Genomic DNA, 20036 nt, shown 5'->3' with positions numbered 1-20036 from the left:
AGCCAAGCACCAGCAATTAATTATTATTTTCTATCATTTCTCGAAGGTTCTTGAAATATTTTATGTTTTTATAGTCTGGAATATTCCATGTCTGTATAAATCATGTGCAGTGGCAACCTTCCTGCCAATTCTTTCTGCAGTATTGCAGCAGGAACATTCAGCTTCTCATAGCTATATTACAAAACCTTGTTCAAACTCATTGAAGTGTTGATAATGGCATCTTTGTCACCTTAAAGGCATTCTTGACTAACATTAACCACCATGTCCAATCTCAAAGGTAACTAATGTTCACGACTGTTACAGCATGCATTTAAAGCAATCTTAATTTACATCCTCATAATGGTACTACTACCAACTTTTTTTTTATGTTGCGCAACTTCTTATGTGGTGTTGTGTGGTTTTTTTCCATCCACCATTGAAGATTTTGGCAGTTTCAATCCCCTATAGCTGATTGTGCTCTGGACACTAGCTCAATTCTACAGCTACAGCTATACAATGCAACCACTGAAGGGTGTGGCAGTGGATACTTCACATTGTATAGTTTTACTTTCAGGTCATTTCCTTTCCCTCTGCCATCATTTAGCTCTTACTGTCTGGGTACCAACAAGACATGGTTTACAACAAAATATTTAATTCTAAAAGTGATCTGGTCTCAACTATGTTGATTGTGTTTTGTTCTGATTAACACATTTTTTTGTCTGTACTAAGGAAATTAAGGAGACCAGCATTAGCCAAAACTGTGTTACCGGTGGTTGCTTTAACAAAAGGAAAATTCACTTGAGCAAACTGTAAGTTTACAAGAAGATGAAATTCCAAGTACTGCTCACAGATCAATACAAGAACAGAAAAAAAACTTGGTTATTATTCATTAACATCATGGTAATATCAAAAAAGAATTAACTGAAGGGCTGGTTCATATGTAGCAGTGCTGTTGAAGGCACAAAACTGACTTACTGAGTGATTTATGGTGAACTCGTATTTTTTAAAATGTTTTCTGTAAGTGAAATACTAGTACTCGTGAAACTCACATGAAACAAACAAAGTGGTTTTACTTTTAATTTGCAAACAAACATTTCACTGTATAATTTACTATTGCTGTACTTTGGTTGTTCATTTTGGATTTAGTATGCCTCTGTTCAGTGTCATACCAAAAGCTGTACTCACAACTGAGTAATGTTGAACAAATTCAGAAGCAGCATGATTCCAGTCCCAATCCCTACACCTGTTCAAATATTCTGCAAGATACTATGCGCAAATGAGCAAACTGTTCAAGTGCATTGCAGAGGGTACTTCCTGCCCTATTTCTGTAGGCCCTATTTCAGTAAAGAGCGGGAAAACTGACTGACTGTGCTCTCTAATATGTCTTATATTTTTCTCATTGTGCCTATGTCTGATGTACAATGGCAACAGGACCTAAATATTATCAGCAGATTTTTTTAATTTTTTATTTTTGATAAAATTCTCACTTAATGTACTGGATTCATGGCCATTTATCTTTAATGGCACTCTCAAAAAGATCTATTGTTGTTATGGTCTTCAGTCCTGAGACTGGTTTGATGCAGCTCTCCATGCTACTCTTTCCTGTGTTAGCTTCTATATCTCCCAGTATCTACTGCAGCCTACATCCTTCTGAATCTGCTTAGTGTATTCATCTCTTGATCTCCCTCTATGATTTTTACCCTACATGCTGCCCTCCAGTACTAAATCGGTGTTACCTTGATGCCTCAGAACATGTCCTACCAACCGACCCCCTCTTCTAGTCAAGTTGTGCCACAAACTCCTCTTCTCCCCACTCCTATTCAGTACCTCCTCATTAATTATGTGATATACCCATCTAATCTTCAGCATTCTTCTGTAGCATCACATTTCGAAAGCTTCTATTTTCATCTTGTCTAAACTATCTATCGTCCATGTTTCACTTCCATACATGGCTACACTCCATACAAATACTTTCAGAAACAAGTTCCTGACACTTAAATCAATACTCGATGTTAACAAATTTCTCTTCTTCAGGAATGCTTTCCTTGCCATTGCCAGTCTACATTTTATACCCTCTCTACTTCGACCATCATCAGTTATTTTGCTCCCCAAATAGCAAAACTCGTTCACTACTTTAAGTGTCTCATTTCCTAATCTAATTCCCTCAGCATCACCCGACTTAATTCAACTACATTCCATTATCCGCGTTTTGCTTTTGTTGATGTTCATCTTATATCCTCCTTTCAAGACACTGTCCATTCCATTCAACTGCTCTTCCAAGTCCTTTGCTGTCGCTGACAGAATTACAATGTCTTCAGCGAACCTCAAAGTCTTTATTTCTTCTCCATGTATTTTAATACCTACTCCGAATTTTTCTTTTGTACAAATGATAAATAGCCTTTCGATCCCTGTATTTTACCCCTGCCACCTTTAGGATCTGAAAGAGAGTATCCCATTCAACATTGTCAAAAGTTTTCTCTAAATCTACAAATGCTAGAAACGTAGGTTTGCCTTTCCTTAATCTTTCTTCTAATATAAGTCATAGGGTCAGTATTGCCTCACGTGTTCCAACATTTCTACGGAATCCAAACTGATCTTCCCCGTAGTCGTCTTCTACCAGTTTTTCCATTAGTTTGTAAAGAATTCGCATTAGTATTTTGTAGCTGTGACTTATTAAATTGATAATTAGGTAATTTTCACATCTGTCAACACCTGCTTTATTTGGGTTTGGAATTATTATATTCTTCTTGAAGTCTGAGGGAATTTCGCCTGTCTCATACATCTTGCTTACCAGATGGTAGAGTTTTGTCAGGAATGGCTCCCCCAAGGCCATCAGTAGTTCCAATGGAATGTTTTCTATTCCTGGGGCCTTGTTTCGACTCTGGTCTTTCAGTGCTCTGTCAAACTCTTCATGCAGTATCATATCTCCCATTTCATCTTCATCTACATCCTCTTCCATTTCCATTATATTGTCCTCAAGTAGATCACCCTTGTATAGACCTTCTATATACTCCTTCCACCAAGATCTGGTCAGGAGATATAAAATACAGCTGTGAGCTGTGGTGCAGGCATTGTGGGGTAAGGGTTCGCATTGTTGGCTGGCATGCTCTGCAAGTTATCTGTTCAAAGCCAAGCACCAGCAATTATTTGTTATTTAGCACCTATCATTCCTGGAAGGTTCTTGAAATATTTTATGTTTGTATATTCTGAAATATTCAATGTCTGCACAAATACTGGCATTCTGGAACATTCAAAGCTGGTATAAGTACCTGCACTCTCTGCCCAGGAAGTAAGTTCTGTTCTGGTTGTACATTGGTGTTAGTAGTAATAAAAATACTTTCATTTCTAAGCATTGTACTTCACTGATGATCCTGCTTTCATATTTGGACTTGAGTGTGGTTACCATATGATACTGTTTGGTGGAGATGTCATGTATTTCAAAACACCTATACCATTGTGGCTTAAATTAGGCAACATAAAGCAGTTGTCTTCACAGACAGGAACCAGTATACAAGCAATGCATCATTCATAAATCTGTATATTCAGGAGATAGATGCAGTCCAAAACAGCAGTACGTCAAATATACATCAGGCATCCATCTGTATTTTCCAGAGACATTGGTCAGGATCTGTTTCCTTGATATGCTGACCCCACTCGATGTATTCTTCTGTCATTATAACATACTTCACCATGTTGTCAGCTTCTGTCATGTTAGGATTCACAATGTGTGTGACAGTCAAGGAGAACTTTGGGATACTAGCTGTCATGAGCAGCCACAACTCATCTGTAAAGTTATGTGAGTGGGGACAGCCAAACCAGTCCAGGAGGGTAGAATGTGTCACTGATGAAGAATTGTGCTCCACTATCACTACAGACAATGCAGTGCAGGAAGTTACTAATGGACTGCCAATACGATCTGGCCTCATTGAGGAACAACGCCAGTGAATGATAGCCATTCTGGGTCAATTTTTGTATACTTTCAAATCTGGAATGGAGGGAAGACAGAACAAGCAGCCCATGGTAAAACATCATATCAAAACTGTGGATTATGCACCAACAAACCAGCACTCAAATAGCATGTCACTGGTTGAAGGATGGATAATCTGAGTTAAAGTGGAGAAGATGCTGCAGGATGAAATCAGGGAACCTTCAGAGAGTCCTTAGTCCTCTCCTGTGGTTCTTGTGAAGAAGATCAATGGCACATGGTGTTTCTGCATTGACTACTGATGACTGAACAAAGTCATGAAGAAAGATGTCTAACCATGGCTGCAAATTGGTGACATCCTAGAATGCCTGAAAGGAGCAAGTATTTCTCAGCTATGGACATTTAGTTGGGCTACTGGCAGATTGAAGTTGATGAGGCTCACTCAGAAGAGACTGCCGTCATAACTCCTGATGGGCTCAGAGTTCAAAGCTATGCTGTTTGGACTATTCAGAACTTCAGCCACCTTTCAATATATGATGGACAACTTGCATTGACACCTTAGATGGATGACATGTCTTTGCTATCTGGATGGTATTGCCATTTTTTTGAAGACATCTGAAGGACATCTAAGCTACCTGACAACCGTGTTCAGACTGCAGGTCTCCACATGAGTCAGAAAAACTGACTTTCCGTCACCCAAGAAATAAAAATCCTGGGGCATATAGTGAATTGTGATTGAGTCTCTCCGAATCCAGAGAAAATGAGAGCTGTCACAGATTTTCATACTGCTCAGCCCATTCATGATGTGAGAAGTTTCCCTGGAATGTCGTCGTACTATGGACTATTCATAAATTACTTCTGTACCAAAGCATGTCTCTTGCAAGGAATACTGCAGGTAGATGCCAAAGTTTCCTGAAAAACGCACAATAAAGATCTCTACTTGTCGTTAAGGAAGTACTTGCATCTTCTCCAGTTAAAATGCTGAGACAGAACTTCACACTGACACTGATGGTATTTGGATATGGGAAGTTCCAGTACCAATACAGGAAGATGTTGAAGTGGTGACAGCTTATGCTTCCAGAGTACTTCCCCAGGACCAAGACCAACTACTCTGCAACTGAGAAAGAGTACCTTGCAGTTGTCTGGGCTATCATTAAATTCCAGCAGTTAAAAAATCACCATTCTCTATACTAGCTTATGAGCCTGAAGAATCTGTTATGTTGACTGATAAGATAAGCATTGAGGCTTCAGAAGCACAATGATGTCACAGTGTTCTACAAAAGTGGACGCAAACACATGAATGCTGACTGACTTTCAAGGAATGATTTGCAGAACACAGTGACAGGGGTGAAATCCCAGTCATCAGTGCATTAAAAGACATTTCTGCTGAACAGAGGGAAGTTCCATTACTGCTGACAACCACTGAAACCTTGAAAACAAGAGGAGGAACCAACAAAAGGAGAATTCTAATTAATAAATGGTGCCTTTTATTAGAGGAACTATGAACTGATGGGGCGGAAATGGTCGCTCATTGTCCCAGAATACCTATGGGCAAGTATCCTGAATTGTTTCCATGACACTCCAACATTTAATCGTGTGGGATTTGTGAAGACTCCAGGTATCAGTGGCCAGCTTGTTATCAATTTGTTACACACCATGTAACCCACTGTAAGGAACGCCAATGTTGGAAGCACATGCCACAGTTACCTCTGAGGCATATGGTACCAATCCCACAGGTAGCAGAGCCATTCCACTAAACTGGAGACAGCTTCTTTGGGAGATTTCCAACATCAGCAAATGAAAATTGTGGGTGTACTATGCTGTCACCAAAGCTGTGCCAGCTGCTGAAGCTCCATATATTGAAAAGTTCCTTGTAGAAAACATTATTCCAAAGCACAGAGAACTCTGTGTGATGATCTCTGTTCATGGAAAAGCTTTCCATTTGAGACTGTTCCCAGAGGTAAATTCACATTGTGAAATCACTCACAGAGTGGAAAGTGCCTGTGATCCACAGATGAATGACCTCACAGAACACATTGCGAAGACGTTGGCAGATATGCTCTTGATGTATGTTGATGTCAAATGGAGAGATTGGGATACAGTACTGCCCATCGTGACATTTGCTTACAACATACTGATGCAAGACACTATAGGCTTTACACCGTTCTGTCTGCTCCATGGTCATAAGGCAGAATTAACAATGGATACTCTGTTCCCATTTCAACCAGGCCAATACTTAATGCTGGCTATGTGAAACATCTCATTGCCAGGATCAGGGAAGCAAGATAGCTGATGCACTTATGGACCCTGGTGGCCCAGCAAGGAGACTGGGAATGCTATAATGTAAAGTACCAGTCAGTGACATGCAGCCTGGGAAACTTGATATGGACTTTTATGTGACTATCAGAAAAGTTACTGAAGTGCTACTTTGGGCTACATAATATCCTTTGTCACCTGTTGGGCATCACTGGGATATACTGGGATGAGGTGGGGGTGCAGGGTGGGGTGAGGGATGGAGAGAGGTGGGAGACAAGGAGGTGATTGGAAGGGAAGCGTTTAACAGCTCATGGGAGAATGGGAAGCCGTCTGTGGGCTAGCTAGGGGTGCAGGTAGAGGGTGCAGATAGCAGACAGCTGGGCATGTGATTTCATAGACTAGTCTCACCCCACTGCAACCCACACCCCCATCTCACTCCAACGCACTCACCGTGGACCAGGAAAGAGCTGGCAGTCAACTGAGCACAATGCAGGGCTGTCTCAGGCATAAGCTAGCAAAGCTCTGTACCTATTGTTTCTGCATCTATTGACAATGCAGCGCTCCTGCCTTTAGGTGAGTCCTCTCTTTTATTCATAAATTATTCATATTTCTCAACCTGAACTTCCCATGCATTAACATAGGAAGTTGAAGATTTTGACCCTTCACCAAGAAGACAAAAGCTGAGAAGTATCATTCATTTCCATATGAAGCCCTACTGCAGTCCAGAGGTGCATATTGATGATCGGAGTTTCAAGGACACTAAAGATTCATTTGGCGATTGTGAAGCTTCAATAGGAGGGGCTATCTTCAATACTCAGTATAGCAAAGAAGATGTAACAAAACAAGCAGAAAAAAGGGATATTTCAGTTCCGCCGTACACAGGACCATTAACAGAATCTACAACCAGGGTACTGTAGTTGGCTTCAATGAGCATTTCTGAAACAGTGGATCACTTTTCTCCAGGAGAAGGCGCAACATCAAAACCTGGGGTGCATGCTGTGTGGTGTAGGTCTTGGCACTGCTGGCTGACATGCTGTGAGTCACCAGTTCACATCCTACCTCCAGAAATTATTTGTTATGTAGCATTATCATTTCTAGAAGGTTCTTGAAATAACTTTTGTTTATAATGTTTATATATTCTGTAATTTTCTGTATTTGTATAAACACCAGTATTTTCAAATATTTGATATCTGTGCAAATAACTGTACTCTCCAATATTACTCTCTCATATGTGCTGCTGGACTGGCCATTTGAGGCAGTTGTCTGAGAACACATTCATTATTATTTCACATGTCTGTTTACCAACATTACTAGTAATGTATGAGGGTGAGTCAAATGAAAACCTTAATTTTTAAAAAAAAAATATTATTAATTGTGCAGAAGTGGTACAAAACTGTACCACTTTTCAACATAATCTCCCCCATGTTCAATGCATGTCCTCCAGTGCTTACAAAGTGCATAAATTCCTTTAGAAAAAAAATCTTTTGGTAGTCCATGCAACCACTCATGCACCAAGTGGCATACCTCTTCATCAGGACGGAACTTCTTTCCTCCCAATGCGTCTTTGAGTGGTTCAAACATATGGAAATCACTTGGTGATGAGGAATGGCACCATTCCTTGCTCGCTCTCTTCATTTCCGTTTGGTGGACGTGAACCCAGGTTTTGTCCCTAGTAACGATTCTTGCAAGGAAGACATCACCTTCTCGTTCAAAGCACCGAAGAAGTTCTTCACAAGTATCAACACGTCATTCCCTCATTTCAGGAGTCAGCTGCCATGGCATCCATCTTGCAAACACTTTGTGAAACTGGAGCACATCATGCACAATGTGGTATGCTGACCCATGACTAATCTGTAATCACCTCGTTCAAAGCACTGAAGAAGTTCTTCACAAGCATCAACATGTCGTTCTCTCATTTCAGGAGTCAGCTGCCGTGGCACCCATCTTGCAAACACTTTGTGAAACTGGAGCACATCATGCATAATGTGGTATGCTGACCCATGACTAATATGTAAACGTGCTGTAATGTCATTCAGTGTCACTCGGTGGTTTTCCTTCACTATGGCTTCAATTGCTGCAATGTTCTGTGGAGTCACAACTCATTGTGCCTGACTTGGGCAAGGAGCATCTTCCACTGAAGTCACACCATTTGTGAACTTTCTACTCCATTCGTAGACTTACTGCTGTGACAAACATGCATCACGAACATGAACTTTCATTCATCGATGAATTTCAATAGGGTTCACTCCTTCCCTATGCAAAAATCAAATAACAGAATGTTGTTCTTTCCTGGTGTAAGTCACAAGTGGGGCAGCCAACTTTATACTGGTACTGTGACAATATCTGTGCATCTTCACTATGCTGCCACCTACACCTACACGCCATTCTGCACGCTGCTTGTAGCATGCTTACCAACTTCCAGGATAGCAGTGCGAAATTTCGATTAGTTATTACAAATTTAAGGTTTTCATTTGACTCACCCTCATATATGTAGCTTTCCAGTTGGTACTAGGCAAATTAAACTCATGGTCTACATGTACCATATGCTTGGTGTATTTTGGTGCTATTGATTTTAGGCATTTTTGAATGAATATGTGATCAATGCACCTAAATCTGGCATATGCCAGAAATATCAAATTCACTAGATGTGCTTGATGCCGTAAACACTCCACCTTAATGGGAATCTAATAATCATCTTAACATTAAATGATCTATGTGTTGATATTTCTTTGCTTTCTACTTCAGGCTATATCCAGCTATAAGTAGTCAGTGTTACGTGATTGTGATTGTTTTCTTAGAAAGAGGCAAGTTCTGGAACTTTATCACAAACATTGTGATAGTTAACAACTACTGTTTTAGTATTTTGAATATTCATATTTGATATCCAGAAAGATTTAATAACTGGTTTCTGAAGCGACATTTTTTGTCCATGAATTTGCTGTTTGCCATAAGCTAGTAGTAGTAGTAGTAGTAGTAGTAGTAGTAGTAGTAGTAATAGTAGTAATGTAATAACACTGTTCTGCTATACTATTTGCTAACAATAAGTAATTTCACTGTATTGTTCATAAATAAAAAGTAAGTCCTTGACTTATTTCTGCATCCCAGACAACCCTCACTGCAGGACTCATGGAATAAATTTAATGTACTGTAATAGTCAGAACAATGCTCCAAGGCAACAGCTTTGCTATGTTTCCACAAGTGAGGCTAGCTGTCATCACAATTTCTGCCAATCTGTGGAAATAACTGAGGATGTACTTAGATCCTGCATAGCTGTTGTCATTTGTGGCCCCCTGAGTAACAATCTTCTCCCATGATGGTGTTTCCCTCTTATAAGTCGTTATCCACTTCTTGTTCAAGCTGCCTACAACTAAAAGCCACATATTTTCCCTCTGTGGGTGCCTGGATTTTGACTGTAAAGGCTGCTTCTCAAGCAAAAGAGGCAATGTCTACAACCTTGTCTGATTGTCAGTAGGAGACATAGCTTCACACCCATTCATTCAATGTTTCGCATTTGTCTTTTGACCATTTGTCATATTAGAAGTTTCATACAAGGTAACTCCAGACTTTGGACAGCCCACCAACCACAATCAGTTGAGTGTATAGTACAAGATTTAGTGTGGATTATATCAGCAAAAGAGCATTCATATACTCCAAGCGATATTTTCAACAACAGGGGACTGGCCTTCCACCTTTTGACGCATAAGGTGAATAATGATGTAAATGCTTTGATGCCGTTGTAGTCATGCCACGAAATAAAAATGTTTTCATATTTTCTGACAGCACTTGCCACAGGTCTTCATGATATAACCACACGTTTCATGCACTGGCTGTATCTGCAACAGTAGTTAGCCATGAGTTCTTTCATTTAGTAGTGCCAGTGCATTTCTTTGTAAACGATATCCCATGTACAGCTAAATTACGCAATCCAGTCATATTAATGTGACTACTGCCTATGTTCAAAATCAGTGCACAATAACAGTTCCAGAGAGCAGGTGGCAGCACCAGCAGTACAAGGCATATATACTGATCAGCCAGAATATTATGAACACTGACCTGCTATTGATATAAACCTATCCAGGCAATAGCAGCATCACCTGGCAAGGAATGACTTTTAGTCAGACACATGCACAATGCACGTAGTTTCAGTGAGCAAGCTGTCCATGTGTAGAATGGAGAAGGTGCATGACCTATCTAGTTTGAACGAGGGCAGATTGTGATGGCCTGGAGGCTCAGCACAAGCATTTTAGAAACTGCACAACTTGGGTGTTCGAGGAGTGTTGTGGTGACTGTCATCAATACATGGCAAAACTGATGTGAAACCCTGTCCAGATTTTGTAAGGTTGGGTGGCCACCATTCATTACAGATGTCAGACAGACAGGTAAAACAGGACAGGGAGCAAATTGTGGCAGAACTAACATGAGACTTTAATGCTGGGCAGAGTACAAGTGTGTCTGAGCAAACAGTGAACCGAACACTCCTAACAATGGGCCACCGCAGCTAATACCAAGACATCGGCAACTAGGACTGAAATTGGCACATCATCATTGACAGAGCATTGCATGGTCTGATGAATCCTGATACCTTCTTCATCATGCCAACGAGAGATTGCACATCCTTAGTTTTCCAGGAGAACAGCTCCTTGACACCACTACTGCAGAAAGGAGACACATTAGCAGCAGTTCCATTATGTTCAAAGGAACATTCATGTGGGTGTTCATGTGTCCAGTGGAGCTCATGCAAAGCACCATGGTTGCAGACCATGTACACCCCTTCATGGTGACCATGTTTTCTGTCAGAAATGACATTTTCAGCAAGATAATGTGCCAATTTTTTTTTTACAAGACCAGGAGTGTGGTGAAGTGGTTTGAGGAACACAGTGTCAAGCTCCTATTGACATGCTGCCCCTCCCCCCTCCCAACTCACCAGATCTGAACCCAATTAAACACATGTGGGATGTGATTGAATGTGGCGTCAGAGCTCATTGCCCTTCTCCCCAGAATTTGTGGGCATTAGATGAGTTGCATGTGGAGATGTGGTACCAACTCCCTCCAGCACCTGCCAAGACTCATTGCTTCTGTGCCATGACAAGTCACCATGTTTGTTATCTTATCTTTGCTAAAGATGGACATACCGGCTATTAGGTAGGTAGTCATAATGTTCTGGCTGATCAGTGTAAAGTATGTGGCATCAACCAAAAGGACAATGCAACATGTCGGACAGATCACAGTTTCTGTGCATGGTTCAAACAGCACCAGAATGAGTTTTCGATTATAATAGTACACCTTGAAGCATCAGATGACTGAAAGTCATGGCCACCAAACTCCCTGGATTTAAAGCCAGTCTAGTATCTGTGGCACCACCACGATCAGGCTGTTCACACCATGGATCCTCAACTGTGACATCTAGCACAGTTGGCCAGTGGGGTTGATTTATACCATCTTGAGCATCTGTTGACTTTTGAAACAATTTATCTATACATTGTTAATGAGATGTGAAGCAATACTTGGTATGGCTAATAGCAATAAAATATGAGAGAGGAGGATGATGTTTCTTACTTGGTCTTGTATAACAGACATGAATTACTCTTAAATTTTTTGACTTTAAAAACTCAGATTCATCTTTGTATGTGTGGAGAAGAGAAACTGGCTTGTTATGCATGCAAAGTTACAGTTGCAATCATTCTTGCACATTAGATTTCTCTCAGCATCCCAATCATCACATCTGATGTATCTGATGTCACCATTCTGAAGTTTATAGCTTCATCTTGAGTATTCCATGAAATTCAAAATGACAATGGTTATCATTTAACTTTAAAAATATAAATGTTGTAACCTGCATTACTATTCTTCATATGTAATGAGTAATTCCATATTGAAGATTGTAAAAAACATGCAAAGGAAAAAGAAATTTAGAAGATGACTTCCAATATGTCATACACTTGAGGAAGATAAAGGCCTTGCACACAATAAGCAGAGAATATTAACCAGTTTTCATTCATCAGTCCTTTTTTTCCTCCTTCATCAAGGGTGGTAAAAGAACTTCATGTATATTTTTTGTCTCTACTCAATCCCCCCATAGCTGAAAATGAGGTAATTGCTTTCAGAAGCAATAAAGGAGGTGGCATTTTACATTGCTTAGGAATCTATTTTCTTTCTCTGTTTATTTTCAGGTTTAATTCTGTTAATTGCTGCTTTAATAATTTTACTATATCGAATGGGAGCAAGAGCACGTCAACAAAGAGAACTACAAAATCATTTGCAAACTATCAGTGAACTTCTCGGTATGTACACCCTTCATACATAAATGTTTATTCCTCAATTATTTTCTTTATGATCGTTCATTACCCAGCTTAGTAGATCATGAATTTAATGCAGATGGTGCACGTGTTGAGGAGATTGTGCCAGATGATCCACCAGTTTATGAAGCTCCTCCAGATTATGATGATGTTATAAAGGTCTTCCCAGAATTAACACGTAGTCAGCGCCATAAAAGGAAACGTGAGTCTCACCAGCAGGATTCCAGCCCTCACAGCAGATCAACAAGTGGTGAAGCATCGTAAGTATCAAATGTTCTCTCAAGATCAATCTCTGAAAAATAAGAATCATAGTTTCATAAAAAATTGCATAATTAGTGTTAAGTTAATTAACTGCTCACAGTTCTTCAAATGAGAGGAATTGTTGCCTTTAATAACATCATATGACCATGCATATACTATGAGGGTAATCCCAAAAGCAATGTATCCAAAGCCCTGGGCCACAGGGAAATTGCTTGCGTGGCTGTTGGACACGCTATTTTTCTGCTTGCTCCCTCCACTGTCTACAGAAACCACCGCACATCTGCTGGAGCTTTCAATCTTAGCTTGGCAGCCAGTTGTAATGGAGCTCCAATTAGCCACTGCCAACAGGTGTGTTTGCACAGTTATTCAGTTTTTGAGTGTGAAAGGTGTTAAACTAATCAACACTCATTGACAGTTGACAGAAGTGTATGGAGAGTTGTGTATGGATATCAAAAATGTTTGCAAGTGGTGCAGATAATTTTCAGGTGATTGTACTGAAATTCAGGATGAGGAAAAAGCTGGGAGATTGCCAGCTCTCAAAGAGACAATCACAAAAGTAGAGAAAATAATGCCTCAAGATCGGCAGATCACTCTCAATGAGCTCTGAAATGTTGCTGATGCTTCTCAAAGCACCATTCACTGGACTTTGACTGAAGTGTTGAAATTTTGGAAGGTGTGTGCAAGATGGGTCCCAAGAATGCTGACAGAAGACCACAAATGGCAATACTTTAAAACTTCCCACAAATGTCATCAAAGTTACGCAGATGAAGAGAAAAACCTTTTGGATCCACTACTCACAGGTGATAAAATATGGGCTTACCACTTCACACCTGAGACCTAACAACAATCTTGTGACTGGTTCTAGATGAAATACCTGGCATCTGTGAACACTCTCACAAACAACAGAGGAGAAACCAAAGACACCATAGAAAACCACACAAAATGGCACAAAACTGGTTTTCAAATTTTATATAAAGAAGGAAATCTACTGCAAAACTGCCACAGGATAATCTTGTCATAGTAATAACCCACAGCAAAACCATGCCTGCAAGGCCTTCTCTTAAGATACTTAGGAGACATTATTGAACCATCTGGTAACTCCCAAAACCAGCATGTTCAAATAGAATCACTACGCCAAACAATCCATATGCATCAAGGCACTATCCACACAGACAAGCTACTAGGAGCACCACATGCAGTGAATTTTACCAAAACGAAAATTCACTTAAGATCTGTGGTGTCAGTTCGTGAACTTCATCTATGCCGTTGTTCAGGTAATTTGGAATTCTTACTCAGCCAGGCCACTATATACACTTCATCATGAGAATCATTGTTGACAGTATGGTTGAATTAAAAATAAACTGTAACATTCATTCAATAATCACTTCATTTGCTCATGGATAAAACTTCCTTAAGCACTGCGCAGAAAAGAGTGCATTATTCAGCAGGCTTAATTTTCAATAGGCTTCCAGCAGAGCTGAAGAAAAGTGAGTGATAAATCTCAAGTCTTTAAAATAGGTTGAAAGTTTCCTTCTGACACACTCCTTGTAGTCTGTACGTTATTTGCTTGCAGTAGTTGAGAACTTCTATGTGTAAGATGTCTTTTTTTTTTTGAATACTCTCCCACAATTTTGAATGGTTTATTAATTATTTAGTTTCTTCTTTCTATAAATTTTCTAATCATAATTCTCTGAACTATGTACTGACTCACCCTATGACCAAGTAGTATTGGCTCACACGGTCCCACACAAACTGATAAATGGGACTATGCAAGTGAGATAGAACTGCTGACAAAGCCACCCTTCAGGAGGCAAAATTCTTAATACTAATGATAGACATATAAAGAGCAAGAAACTATCCTAATTTTTGGAACTATTAGTTCCTTCCTCAGGGAGACACAGTTGATAGTTTGGGGAAGGTTAAAAAGGAATGGCAAGTCAGTCAGACTCCAGATGAAAGGGACCGCACCTGTAATGGGGACAAGAGAAGGTGAAGGTGAAGTGGAAGGCAACAGATAAACTGAAACTAAATAAATACAGAAAATGAAAGGGAAAAATCTTCATAAGCATTTTCAAGCCAATAAATAAAGAAGGAATTTGGGTGAACAGACCAACATCAGAAATATGCAAATATACACATCAGAAATATGCAAATATACACAAAAATTGTGGACAAGTTAAGATTCTCAAAGTCATCCAGTCAGGCAGAGGAAACGCAAAGTGAACAAAGAAAGTTGAAATTGATCTCAGACAACTAGACACACGAACAGATGACATGAGTGATCAGGTAAAATTCAGGAATACCATCCACAGACACAAATGTGAACCATAACATAAGACAAAAGAAGACATCCTAAGTGGTCTGAAAACAAAAGGAAACAACACAGTGAACACATCAACAGAAATTCTGAATATGTAAAGAAATCATTATAAATGAATTCATGTTAATTTTCTTTAGCAGGGTATGGTCAATAGTAATAGTAATAGCAATACCAATAATAATAATAATAATAATAATAATAATGGTTTAAGAAAGAACCACTACAATTTTTTTTGGAAAAGGTGTAGGGGCACTAACAAATAATCAGAATGACTCCATCACATAACACTTAAAAATCTGCATCATCTTCAAAATATGTCCTGTAGGCTTAATACACTTATCCCAAGTTTTAGTCAATGATGAAGCACCCTATGTTTTGGTCATTGATGAAACAATTTTTAAGTGAAGCCACCTAACACCTTCAGAAATTTTCTCTCTCCTCTTCTATGCCCCCAAAACACTTGTCCTTTAGGTAGCTTTTCATTCTAAGCAACAGGAAAAAGTGTGTTTCTGGTTAATTGTGATTTATTGTGAGAAAATGAATGTGGATTTGTTGTATATATTGGGTCTCATGTAGTTTGCTTCCTTCTTTTATGGTGATTAAACAGTCTTCCATTGTCTTGACTATTATTTGGTTTCTGGTCAGAGTGATCATTTCCGCTACTGGTTTCCCTAATAGAAGAGTAAATAATCATCTTATTTGTACCATATTAGTTATATAAATTGAGATACAATGTATTATTGTAACTTTATGTATATAGACTGAAGCGGTTAGTGAAAATTTGTACCAGAGCTGGGAATTGAACCCGGGTCTCCTGCTTACTAAGCAGGTGTGTTAGCCACTAAGCCACCTCGACACAGTATAATCCCCCTTGACACAGAGGTTCACAAAACTGCACGGATTATCCTGGCATGCCTTTCTCATCAATCCAAATTCTCACTAACACCCCCATCTACTTTATATTCCCCCTTACACATGAATAGAACTGCTAAGGCTCTCCATGTCCTGGAATAGCACCTCAGCATCACATGTAAATGTGGGTTCCAGCTTGAAACCCAGGTGCAAGTACTTATACAAATGAAATGACGCAATTTCAGGGACTTTATTGGTCTCATATGGATATGATTTTATGTATATAGACTGAAGGATCAAGGAGGGAGGCATGCTGGGGTAATGCATGCAGTTGTGTGAACTATTTTGCTGAGGTGGGTTAGTGGCTAACATACCTGCCTAGTAAGCAGGAGACCCAGGTTCAATTCCTGACCTTGGTAGAAATTTTCACTCACCACTTCAGTCTATATAAATAAAATTATATCGGTATGAGACCAGTAAAGTGTCTGAAATTGTGTCATTTTGTTATTGTAATTGTTTCCATTAAGTATGGTTATGACATTAGTTGTACATGTCCATAATCCATAACAAATCTTTTATTTCTCTACAAAGAATAAATAAATGACAAAAAATAAAATCTCTGTAACTAAGTGTTATACTGACTAGATTGAACATTTGTCAAGTGATCCATAAGATATATATATATTTAGCCACTATGACACTTTTTGCCTTTCAGTTTTACGTTGTAACAAATCCACTATGATATGCAATAGGATAAAGAGACAGAGAAGGAAAGAAGTTTTATGTAATAAGTCTTTGTGAGACCAGACTTTCATGTAGTTTAAATTCATATCAAAGATAATACGTTTTACACTCCTACAAATCTGGCAGTACCTGAAAAAAGAGACATGTTCACCACACATATCACAGTGGCAAGAAGTATTTCCTTAGAAATGAAGGACAAGGTCATTAGAGATGGATAAATAATGAGGCAAATGGAAGGAAGAATGGAAGAGCACAATTCACTTACTGAGATAGTATTTTTTTATTTATTTATTAGTAAAATTAGTTATAGACACTTTGCACTAGCCAGGTTGAAACACTTGTCAGTGCATCCTCACATCTATCCTTCTTTAGTGGCAAACAAATAACATATGATCATTGCAGAGAGACATTATTCACAGGAGCAATATTGGGCATAAACTGTGGCATTTCATCCATACATTAATTCCTAGAAGTTGTTTTATCTCCTTCAGCTGATACTTTCATTTGCCAAAGGATTTTATACATCTCAAGTAACAAACTACAGCATCACACATTTCCTAAAATTTTATAGCAACCAAAATGAATTAAAAATCATATTACTTACAAATGTAACTGGGAAAGTGCTTAACTACAACACTGATTTAATATACATTATGTATTATGTGAATTAAGTTAGTTTTGTAACAGTTATCTGATGTTTAGGTCACACTGCTCCAGTCAAGACGAGCTATTTTCCATTGCTTATGTTGTTCTACTTTTATGAATTTTGATCATCAGTATATTTTAATAGATTAGAGACACAGATGTCCTGCATTAATTTCAGTTTTAATGCCTCGACTTTTAGGGCAGATGCAAGACCTGGCCGAGATCTTCATCCAGGAATAACGTACACCACTACCTCTGAAATATCACAGCAGAGATATATTACTGGCTCTGCACCTGGTCTACTGTTGGTCCCAAGTGACAGTCAGTTCCATTTAGTGACACCAGCAATAACAAGTCGTAGTTGCCAGACTACTCCAATACCTGATTCACCTCCACCATCTTATGTTGCTACAATCAGTGCAGAAAGAAGCAGATGTAATGAGGTACCAAATGGAAATTTATTACTGACCTCCTATAATGTTCCTCAGCTTCCACCTCCTATCACTCCTGAAATAACTGCAGGAGAAGGAACATCCTCTGGGGTTAATAAAAGACGAAAGAGGACAAGAGAATCCTGGATGCTATTTAAAGATGAAGGAAGTACCAGTGCTAACTCATCAGATATAGAATGTAATAGCCATCAGTATCGTAATGAATCTACAGATGGTAGCAGTACTCACAGTACGCCATATTTCCATCAGCAGTCACCTTCAAGCCTTGAGCTAGTACAGCAGTACTCACAGTCATCATCAGATGAATCTGATGACAATACATATCAGACTACCAACGGTGACTCATTACAGATTCCTAGATCCAACATTCTAACAATAAGGCAGCCTTTAACAGAGACTTCATCAAGTTCCCAAGGACACTCAACAGAAACAGGTTTAATAATACAAAAATTCCAACAGTATGGGCACCTGAGAACTAACAGTGCAGATCACAATTCAAATCCATATATCCAGCAAATATCAGCAACCAGTTCACTTCCAGGAAGAGAATTTGAGTCGTGCCAGTCACTGTCTGCTGTTGGTGGTCAGTGGGTTGCTCAAAACTTGCAGACAGGTGAGCAAAGATCTCTTCCACAGAGTCTCAGTGGTCATTATTTCTTCGACAAGATTGTTGTCACAGAAAGAGATCCTCACATTATACTACGTAATCAATATGATCAGCAATTCAAATCTCGAGCAAAGAGTAAGTCAGAACGTATTAATAGACAAGTATCCACACAGCACTACCTAAAACCTAAAGGAAAGGGACAGGAACGAGATCCTCATGCTGAAAAGAATCTCTGCTCCTGTGAAGGAGCATGTGGATGTTACATTGTAGATAGCATGTTGCAAAAAAGGACACACAACATGAATGGCCATGTACGGAGCTTGTCAGCAGAATTTCCTCGAATTGGAAATGAAGAAGCTACATTATCATCATCAACAACAGGAGCAGCAGCAGCAACAACATCAGAAGCAAATAAAGCAACACCAAATGGCTTAGAGGAAAAGAATATCAATGGAACAGAACTTCTGAGGGACTCTGATATGGTCACAAGCATTAGAAACTGCAGCTCACCAGAGGCCCAAGATTTCTTTTCAAACACTCTCATCATTGGTGGAAAACCTGACGTACTTTAGGTACGCAACAAATCATCTTTTAGAATCATGTTATGTTAATGCTCACAGTAACAAATTTGTTTGTTAATAGCGGATAACATATGGTTTTTAAAACATATTTGATGTCTTGCTTTTGTTGTTAACTATTACCTTCAAAGAGAATGTGACCACAGGTAGCCATGTGCTCTTGCTACACAAAAAATATTGTGGCTATAGTTCTTTGATGAATATATAAAATACATGGGCCTAATGTTTTCATGTGTCATACAATTAAATAAGAAACTATTGTCATTCTTAACTTAAAAGGATATATGTTCCTGTATGATTTTCCTGTATATTAACTGTGTCATTATTAGTGCACTTAAGAAATAAACTGATAGTTGTTGACAGTTCCTTTGAAATCAATTGCTGCAAGTGCTGAGACTATAGCATTTCATTTTAGTAAAGTAAGATGTGATTTTATTATTTCAATAATTACAGAGCTACTTAAAGATTAAAGATGATTCATGTATAGAAAAAAAATATCGTGATTTTAAACATTATCTCACAGTCTCATACAATAATAGCAAGCTGTAATGTACTACCATGCTTACTACTACTGCATTACTCTACAGCAGCCATTTCTTAATACTGTTTCTTTCTCTTGAAGTGACAGATACGATATTGTTATAAAAGTTAATTTTGGTGATACTTGAATAAAATTTATTCTGTCCTTTGCATTACACCTGAAGAAATTATTCTTAATTGTTAATATTAGTCAGCTGTCAAGGTTATTTTTTATGCATTTGTTTAAGAACGGCAAACCAGGTTGAGATCAAGTCAAGAAGAATTTTCTGCACAGTCAGCTTTTATTGATTACCTTCTCTTATTACTTGACAACAACTGATATTTTAAACTCTAATTTCTAGGGTACACTGCAACCGGATTTTTCAGAAATAAAAAAGTTAGGGAATAGCACTGACATGACACTACCTAGGAAAATTAAGTCTGACGTATTGAACAGTGATAGCATTCTATTTTTTTATTTAAACTGCTACGTCTTTCATAAAAAAGGTAAATAATGAAATAATATAGGATGTTGCAGTGATCTTTCTTGTTGGTAAAGAGAAGAAAACTGCAACATTTCAGTGGCTCAAAGTGATTGGAGT

General features: G+C 38.8%; 1 protein-coding gene across 8 annotated transcripts in view; it reads left to right on the top strand.

Annotated features, from left to right (window-relative positions):
* LOC126280766 (uncharacterized) overlaps positions 1-19610 on the top strand; it is a 108467-nt gene extending 88857 nt beyond the window's left edge. For 4 of the 8 annotated variants that reach the window (XM_049979795.1, XM_049979794.1, XM_049979790.1 and 1 more), the window contains exons 11-13: positions 12331-12441; positions 12518-12716; positions 17478-19610. In XM_049979795.1, coding sequence (XP_049835752.1) covers positions 12331-12441; positions 12518-12716; positions 17478-18909 — 1742 coding nt within the window. In that variant the 3' untranslated portion in view covers positions 18910-19610. The remainder of the gene's footprint in view (positions 1-12330; positions 12442-12517; positions 12717-17477) is intronic. The other 4 variants (XM_049979796.1, XM_049979797.1, XM_049979792.1 and 1 more) reach the window with 1 other exon arrangement.
* The last annotated feature ends 426 nt before the right edge of the window (positions 19611-20036 follow it).

Source organism: Schistocerca gregaria, chromosome 1 (genome assembly GCF_023897955.1).
Source record: "Schistocerca gregaria isolate iqSchGreg1 chromosome 1, iqSchGreg1.2, whole genome shotgun sequence".
In the NCBI taxonomy this organism is placed as follows: Eukaryota; Metazoa; Arthropoda; class Insecta; order Orthoptera; family Acrididae; genus Schistocerca; species Schistocerca gregaria.
Note: the sequence above shows the minus strand (reverse complement) of the source record. Positions and strands in the feature narration are given on the sequence as shown.